Genomic DNA, 8834 nt, shown 5'->3' with positions numbered 1-8834 from the left:
ATATATATATATAAAACTTTTCTAAGTATAAAGAAGCGTAAAGCAAAGAAATTAAGGAACTATGCGTACCTGTGGCAACGCTTCTCGTAGAAGCCATCCCTTATTGGCCAGAGCTTCTTGTAGGGTAGCTTCAGCTTGATCGCGGGCGCGTTCGGCTTCATTCTTGTTGAGGTTGGCAAGCAACACATCCTTGGCAGCATCCTCTTCAACGCCCTTAAGCTTGCGCTCAGTGCGATCAAGCATACCCTTCTGATCCAAGAGCTCTTGCAGCTTCTTGGCATCTTCTAAAGCCAAAGCATCATGAGCCTGCTGAAGCTTCTCTAGTTTGGCTTTAAGCTCTTCGTTCTCAGCGCGCAGAGGCTCAGCAACGGCTTCAGCTTTGGTGGCCCTTTCGGTCGCATTACGCGCAGTTTCCTTGGCCAACCTAAGCTGTTCGTTAACAGCTTGGGTAGCCTTGGAACGGGCCTCATGCCTGGCCTGGATCTCGACCTCAAGGTCCTTGAAGGCCTTCTCTTTCTCCGCAGCAATGGCGGCGAGCCTCTTGTTTTCCTCCCGCAGCGAACGCGCCTGAGCCACCTCCAGGCTACGCGCAGTCTTTAACTTGTCGTTTTCACGACAAAGCAACTCGATGCGCGGCTGCATCCGGGCGAGGAGGATTCGGAGCTCGTTGGACAGCCTACCCTCCTGGTAGCTAGCCATTGCCTCCCCCAACGCACCGCTTGGAGTGGCATGGCGCGCCCAGTCGACACAGTTCGCAGCCGTCCTTAGGGTTGTTCCTCGGCGGATATTCCACCTTGGAGCATACACCTCATTGGAATCCGAAACTGCAAAAACAAAAAACAGTTAGGAAAAAATGATAAGAATGGAAAAAAGGCCAAAGTAACCCCATGCACCTGTAGGGTCGACAACAGGCCGATAGCCGCTAAACCCATCACCTGAACCTAAAGGATATCCATCCAAAAGGTCAAGGAGATGGGAAGGAGGCAAAGGTTGGACTCCCTCATCAACAGAGGTAAGTCTAGAGGTCCCAACTCTAAACATACCTGAAGCACCGGCCGAGGACGAGGTAGTCGCTGGCGTCGAACGCGACAATGTAGAAGCCATGGAGGCGGAGACCATCGGAGATGAACTCATTTGAGATGAACTTACAACCGTGGTAGCCGCCGCAGCTCTGCTCGCGGAAAATATCACCGCCGGTCCGGTGAAGGATGTAGTGAAGATGGCACTGACGGCCGGCGGAGATGACATCATAACTGGAACAGTTGCTTCAACAGTAAGAGCAACTGAACCAGCACCAGAAACAGGCGCAGCCGCCTGGGTCATCGCCTAGGATAGGTTGACCAAACCTATCGTCGTGGGTCCTGAACTGCTTCCTCCCGCACCGCTCTGGAAAGCGGATACGTCCACTCCTGCATAAAGAACAATATTAAAAACAATGGCGGAAAGAAATGCGGAAAAGGTACACAAAAAATATACTTACGGGTTTTCTTAATCTTGAAAGACCTGACAGGCGGAGACGAACCCGATGGAACTGGCCTCTTCACGCCAGTCACCGTCACAACGCTTGGTTGCTCGGAGGTGACAGCCGTCTCAACCTCCGAGACAATGGTCTCGCCACCACCAAGGTTCACCGCCGCCTCCTCACTTTCAGTCTCGGAATCAGACTGATTTCCCAGGTTGACGGAAGTAACCTTCGCCTTGCCCTTCACGCCAGCAGCCTTCTTCTTCCTCACAAAGAAAGGCCCATCTGCGGATCCCTCATCAGAAGATGACAAAATCAGAGGAATTCCAGCAGAAGTTTGAGCATGAAGAGGACGAGGATTAAAAAACTCCTTACCTGGTCGAGTGGCACTCAAAATTTCGTGGCCCGGCGGGTAGACCTCTACGAATATATCCGCCGTTTGCTCCAGAATGGGCAACTCGTTCTCATCGAGATCACGAGTACCCAACCGAGCGGGACCACCAGTCTCCCGCGGATGCAAGAGCGACTGTAAGTCGTTCCCCTCTGAAATAAAAAAGATAATGTTAGAAGAAAAACCCTAAACCAACACAAAAGACAGAGCATACCGTAAGGGAAATAGTTCAAACCGTATTCAAGGACGATGGGTATTTGCGGCGTCCCAGACCCAGCATCCTTCCACACGCGGCTCATACCGAGCATCACCATCCCAGAATCCACGAAGCGATAAACCGGAGTCTGGATCTGGGAGATCTTGGCAAACCATTCTGTCTCCTGGTAATTGGAGCGTTCAAGAATGGGGAACGCCCGCCCATTCTTGAACGTCATCGCGATGGGGACGACGCGAGCGGAGATGAAGAAAAACTCCCGCTTCCAAGAACGAAGACTACGCTCGGTAGCGCAGATCTTCAACCCCTTGATCCGGGTAACAAGGGTATACCAACCCTGGATGCACCTCCAGGTGTAGAAGGTCATCAGACAATCGACGCGGGGCTCGATGCCCAAAATACGGCACACCCATTCGAAATGGCGAACTTTAGCGATCACCATTGGGTGCACCTCCGTCAAATGCACACCGTGTTTCTCCAAAACACGGTATACGAACTTCGTTAATGGGAATCTTAGATTCCCATATATGAAGAACGAGGCGTACACCCCTATCTTGCCCTTTGGGGCATCGTACACCGTCTGGTGGGGCTCTGGAAACTCTGGCTCGTACGGCTCCAGCATGAACTTCTTGACGATGTAATGATACACATCGACAGAAAGAGTACACTGGCACTCGCCAGCAGTACTCTTATCGTCCTTATCGGACGTAGACCTCGGGTTCTCGAAGTAAACGTCAGACTCCTCGACGTTAACCTCAGGATCGTGAGTGGAAGAAGACATATTTTAAAAGTTAAAAGAGCGGTTTCAGAAGAATACTCGCCGGAAAGGATGAGTATTCGCCGGAAATCGCTTTAAGAGGAAAAGAGTGAAGTGAAGGTATGGAATGAGATGCACCCTCTCCCCCCTTATATACTCATCGCAATGAATGCGATGAATTTAATGCGGTGGAGAGAGAGAGGGCAGGTGCAATGAAAGGGTGACACGTGGATAAAGCAAGCTGGCAACAGGTGTCAGAATGGCGCGTGACATGAAACTCGCGCCCACGCGCCTGAAAAAAGCGTCCTGATTGACCACATGCTGTCACGTCGTCATAACTCCCTGCACGTCCTGAAACCGTCAGAAGACGCCAACGTCCCTTCAGCCGTTTGGATTGTCCTTATCCTTTCACCAACTCTTCGAATTTCAGAAAGATTCAAAAAGATTCAAATATAAGAGGGAATATGCCCCCTTACCTTGGAAATCAAGAAACCATAAAACAAGTGCGGGTACAGTGTCAAGGCGAAACCCTTCACATACTTAGCACTTGTAGGGAATTGAAGCCAAGAAAATACCTTGGAAAACAAGGAACCGTAAGACAAGTGCGGGTACAGTGTCAAGGCGAAACCCTTCACATACTCAACACTTGCAGGGAATTGAACCCAAGATGGATCTTATGGATCATGCTTGCGGAAAGGGAAATAACACCCCCGCATGGCGGGAACGTTGAGAACTAGATTGTTTGAAGCTTCAAGGTGGAATTGGTTGTTTAACATAACTGATCACTATGTCAAACTACCAAAACCTCATGGAGAATCTACACAAGTGAAACTCAATGCTCTCGACTTGCAGAGAGGTTACGCACCTACCCGCATCATACCCAAAGATCATGCAGAAAAAGTCGGGAATTTTCTGCAAGTGACATTAGGAAAACCGCGGGAAGAATCCCCACGGAAAACCTTAAAAAACGAAAACCCCCTTTTCAAAACCCCTTGCTTAAAGTCCAAAAGTTCACTTCACTTATTAAAAATTCATGAGAAGAACAATGGACTGGGGGGACTTGAAGAGGTAGGTCCCAGCAAAGCCCAGTTGGACCCGCAAGACTCACCTTAAAGAGGTACGTCTGCGCAAAGACCAACTGGATCCGCAGGACCCACCATGCTCAGAGAGATGAAGACCTTACACGCAGTAAGCCAGCTGTTCCCGTAGGAAAGCCTCCCTTGGCACAGTACCCTGCCTGTTCCCGCAGCTGTAGGTACAAACCAAGAAGGAAGGCTACCCGCACTAACAGTAAAGCTACACGCATAAGGCACTAATTCTTCAGCAATGTCACCTGAAGAAGGAATGAGCAGGGCGGGAATATTCCCGCCCAAAAGAGCCAGTCCGTACGCTTCCAGAAGATCTTTTGTACTATACCTACCAAGGTATGGACAAATAGACAAGATCTGGTAAAAGCGACCCATGAACCAATCACAGGGTGACAGCTCACCGACAATAGTACGAGGTGCAGCACGCTCCAGTACAAAATGTCACTATCAGCCGCTGCCTACCCACCAACTCCCATTGTGGCACGAATATAGCCCGTAGTTGGTGGAAAAGGGATATTATACAGCTGGCCGTACCTGCTTAGAAACCTACCTTCGGCTATAAATACTCCAACACCTTGGAACGGTATCATCATCTCATATCATCTTATCTTCTCTCTAGCTATTTCTCTCAATATACACTTATATTCAGAGCAATCTAGTCTGATTCTCACGCTGGAGGGTGGTCACAAGGAGGAACCCCCCCCCCCTTCCCAGTGACGAGCTCACGGTGTCTGTTTTGCAGATCGAGAAGAATAACCATCTTTGCCGGACCTAACCCTCGTGGGAAACATTTACTTAGCCCTTTAGATTATCCTTAATCTGCCGGGGCCATTTAGTGTTTCTTCACTCATACTCTTAATTAAAAAAATGCACACACATACTCTCAACAATGTATGAATTTAATAAAACTTTTGCTCAATATTTAATAAAATACGATAACATATCAATCATGTACGACTAACTTCTTATCGTTGTCAATATTCATATTCACAACATAACTCCATAACAAAAAAGAAATATATAATTTGTCAAAACCAAACCACTCACTACATTTGTTTTATGACGCTCAATGACAACGACAAGTGAATACAATCGGTGGAGAAAATGGTGATGACAATGTAATTCGACGCCTGGTTACCCGTAGGTTGTTGCGTAGACTCAATTGAACAAATCAAACAAACATAAAATCATCCTAACAGCCCACTTCTTGAGAACATGTCATAACTCACGATTTTGCCATTACTAGTTGAATCAATAGCCATTTTAACCTTTTATTTCAAGGGACTAAACGCAACGGTTGAGCTAATCCAAACAAGATACCCATAAGTTTGTCAAAATCAATAGAAACATATCCATAATATAGTCCAAAATCCAATGAAGAGAACTCCAAAAACAAGAACATACATAACTAAGGTCTATAGACCAAACCACATAAATACATAAAAACCGAAATCGCTTTCACGACTCGTGATAAACTTAAAAGAACATAAGCGCGAACATGCATTGCTAGAAAACAAGCCTGCAGTTCCCACAGGCTACCACTTATTCTCCAAACCCCATATCTTAACATATTAACCCATATCCAAACACCCTCTTTACTCCTTATCTACTTCTTCCTTCCATTTCACCAAACTCTTAAGAAACTCCGAAACCTAAAAAAAAATTCAAAGTAAATCAATATAAAGCGAAAAACAGAAACGAGTCAGCAGGTTGACTAAAAAGTCAAAACAAGTACTATAACCGAACCTCCAAAGTGTCACGTAGAGATAAAAAGGCTTTGCTTTCTTTGGGTATAGAAGACACCAAAATCCCATATCCACGGTTTGATTCTCTCAAAACCTAGACGTTTAAGGTCAGCCATAAAGTCAAACCGTAATTTGAAATGACTTATGCTTAAACAGTTGTTATATAACTGAGTGTACCTTGAATGCATCCTCATCTGTTCTGTCATCCCCGAGATAAATCGGAAGCACGTCATCACTATTGCCTAGCCCTGTTTACATATTATATTTAGTTAAGTTTTTATGTTGTGTCTAGCTCGTTTAACAAACAGGGCGCGTTTGGGCTGACCTGTTTAGCCCGTTTAATAATATGACTGACCAGTTGACCCGTTTAACCCACTTTATACAGCCCACCAGCTCAACTAATACATTTAATAAATGGCCGTCTTTGGGTTGACTTGTTTACCGGTTTAACTAGATAGGTTGAGCTGTTTCCCATTTAACTAAGCAGGCCGGCCTTTTAAACCCATTTAACTAAACCAATCGTCCTTTTTAGCCCGTTTTTACCGGTTTAACTAAATAGGTTGAGCTGTTTCCCATTTAACTAAGCAGGCCGGCCTTTTAAACCCATTTAACTAAACCAATCGTCCTTTTTAGCCCGTTTAACTAGACATGTTTAACTCATTTTAACTAAACAGATCAGCCAGTTTAACCCGTTTTTACTAAACATGTCGACCTGTTAACCCATTCAAAAACATTATAATAGCCCACCAACCTGACACAACTGATGGCCCTATATTTGATTTGGCTAAAAAACAGCTTGAGATACAAGTAAACTATAACTAACGCATACCAAGTGATTCAAGAAGAAATTCAACAGCTTTTCCTTTATCCCAATCAATTACAGGACGGACCTCTAAAACCTGTTGACAATCATAATCACAAACGTTTATTTTCTTTAATTACAACATTGAACCTTACTGGACACACAAGTAATCTACAACGCATACCTTCCGTCCATGAGTTAGTTTCAACCGAGGATAACCTTTCAACACATCATGAACATGTTGTGCAACCGTACGCCAACTCTGCAATCAGTTTAATAATAATTAAACTGTCATTATTCATTAACCATAAACCAAACCATCATAAACTTTTTAATATTATTAAACGCGCCACCTTTTCTTCTACGTTACGGTAATGTACAGAGGTACAAAACTTGTGATTTTCAACTTTTGCACCAGGAATATCCTTAGTAACATCGACAAGGGTTCTAAAAACCTCATCAATCATTGGTATAAATTCTCTAGCAGGCTGGAACAAGTTTACTTCCTTTCCCTATATAATATTTAATAAATTTTAGAAAAAGTGTACGATTTTATTTATGAGAGGAATTTAAATGATGTAATTAGTACCTGTTTGTCAGTAGATCTAATGTAACTTGAATGGTGAATAGATGATGTGTCCTGAAGAGGGAACATAATGTCCATACCGTGACTCCCCGCATAATAGAGTTCGTTTAGTCCAACTAACTCGTGAACCTTATCACGGCTTCTTCCGCTAATTATTGTTGTCGGGAAATACTCTGCAACGTTTTTTACAGCAGCACGCATCTGGAAAATATATGATGTCAACCCGTTTAACCAATCTATTACAACCCACAAACCCAACGAAAACATTTATAATTAAATAAATACATGTCAACCCGTTTGACATATTTGGACGAACAGGTCGTGTTCAAGTTACATAATTAGACGTCTGACCGGGTTATAATTGATGCTTTTGCACAAGTAACTAATCGAGTTGTGTTTGGGTTAATGTGTTTACTTAAATGGGTAGTTTTCAGGTTGAGATGTTTATCTAATTTAATTAAAGAACTCAATCCACCAACCTGTTAAAAGACCTGTTTAACCCATATATTACAGCCCACCAACCTAATTCAAATGTTTACAACTTGATTACTACTCATCAACCTGTTTGACAGATCCGGTTAATCAGGTCAGATCAGGTTGAACAATTCAACATGCCAATACGAAACCCGTCAATCTGACAAGTTTGACACCTCTACAACTACTATTGTGTCACCCCCTTGAAGGTTTTGTTACATTTAAAGATAAAACAAATTTAAATGCTTACATCAGCAGACATAAACGCACGATCCGGATCATCCACAATTGGGGAGAGTGTCCCGTCATAGTCTAGGAAGATCACTACCTGCTTACCCTTTGCATGACTAACAATATGCTCAAATGAGTTAAGAGCCGACGGGTACTTCACCTGAAACATTATGCATACATATACATGTTTTATACTTATACATATACACTACTAGAGATTTTTTTTAACTATTACGCATACCATCCAAGAGTTATAAACTACATCTCTGTCATCAGATGCACTTTCCACCCCAAAATTTTTAACTATTTTCTTACGAGGAGGCGATGAAGAATGCATCGCATCAAGCCAACCGTTGGATCGAACATCATCAAGCTTTATGGGCTTCTTTCTTGAAGCTGTTAAAATACTTGATGAGAATGAAGGGCCAGATTGTGAATAAGGCAGCATACTTGAATGAATCCCTAATCTAGATTTGTTTATAATCGCAGGATCGGTAAGAACAGGTGAACCATTTTTTGGCTTCAAATCCATATGATGATGATGATTATTATTATATAAATAATAACAAAACCAAAACAAAATATTAGATTTGAAACACTTTTTACCCAACCCTTTTATCGATAAAAAACCACCTCTTCAACGTTTTCTTATCACTCGTGTTGGTTGAGCTTTCCATTAAACACAAGCGTCCTGAAATCTGCAATGCAGAATTCATATTATAATTGGGAATTTTGTTACAGTAAATATTAAAATGAAATTGGAACTTGACATACATCATTTTCAGAGGTGAAGCATTAAATAAGGAATATGTTTGCTCTTCAAACTCCAGGAACTTTAATTGTACTCCTTCCTGAGAGACAAATACAATAGGGTAAGTATTTATATTACTAAAACATGAATAATTAACATCATAATGCAGTACACCAAAAAAACAATGTTACAATTAATTACATTTAGCACAAAGTTAGTGCTTCAGAAAGTAAAAGTTGGGTTTAATAGCATCAGAACAATGAAAGGAACTGGATATGAAAGTACTTTAAACTAAATAAGATGTCATACTCCAATCATTACATATAAAACTCA

General features: G+C 43.0%; 1 protein-coding gene across 3 annotated transcripts; it reads right to left on the bottom strand.

Annotated features, from left to right (window-relative positions):
- Positions 1–5267: 5267 nt before the first annotated feature.
- Positions 5268–8613, bottom strand: LOC143537382 (putative trehalose-phosphate phosphatase F). 3 transcript variants are annotated; one of them, XM_077031165.1, is made up of 11 exons: positions 8525–8613; positions 8357–8448; positions 7992–8146; positions 7770–7910; positions 7049–7246; positions 6813–6971; positions 6644–6721; positions 6487–6556; positions 5835–5905; positions 5659–5751; positions 5268–5564 (listed from the first exon to the last, which is right to left on the bottom strand). In XM_077031165.1, exons 3-11 carry the CDS (start codon positions 8085–8087, stop codon positions 5508–5510), a joined length of 963 nt encoding a protein of 320 aa, XP_076887280.1. In that variant the 5' UTR covers positions 8088–8146; positions 8357–8448; positions 8525–8613; the 3' UTR covers positions 5268–5507. The 3 variants fall into 3 exon arrangements, with proteins under 3 accessions (XP_076887280.1, XP_076887279.1, XP_076887281.1); XM_077031164.1 differs by having other exon boundaries at positions 7992–8448; XM_077031166.1 differs by lacking the exon at positions 8525–8613 and having other exon boundaries at positions 7992–8287; positions 8355–8445.
- Between the last annotated feature and the right edge of the window lie 221 nt (positions 8614–8834).

This window comes from Bidens hawaiensis, unplaced genomic scaffold, assembly GCF_021521415.1.
Source record: "Bidens hawaiensis isolate Kalapana, Puna unplaced genomic scaffold, B.hawaiensis_p1.1 tig00011186_1, whole genome shotgun sequence".
NCBI lineage: Eukaryota > Viridiplantae > Streptophyta > Magnoliopsida > Asterales > Asteraceae > Bidens > Bidens hawaiensis.
The sequence above is the reverse complement of the archived record's forward strand: the minus strand, read 5'-3'. Positions and strand labels throughout refer to the sequence as shown.

Bases quoted from the DNA above. Each gene is read 5' to 3' on its own strand.
- LOC143537382 (XM_077031166.1), bottom strand. From the start codon at position 8,427: ATGGAAAGCTCAACCAACACGAGTGATAAGAAAACGTTGAAGAGGTGG. The intron at 8,288-8,354 runs AAAAAGTGTTTC...ATAATCATCATC, and splicing joins TATCGATAAAAGGGTTGGGT to ATCATATGGATTTGAAGCCA. The intron at 5,906-6,486 runs GTATGCGTTAGT...ATATGTAAACAG, and splicing joins ATTTCTTCTTGAATCACTTG to GGCTAGGCAATAGTGATGAC.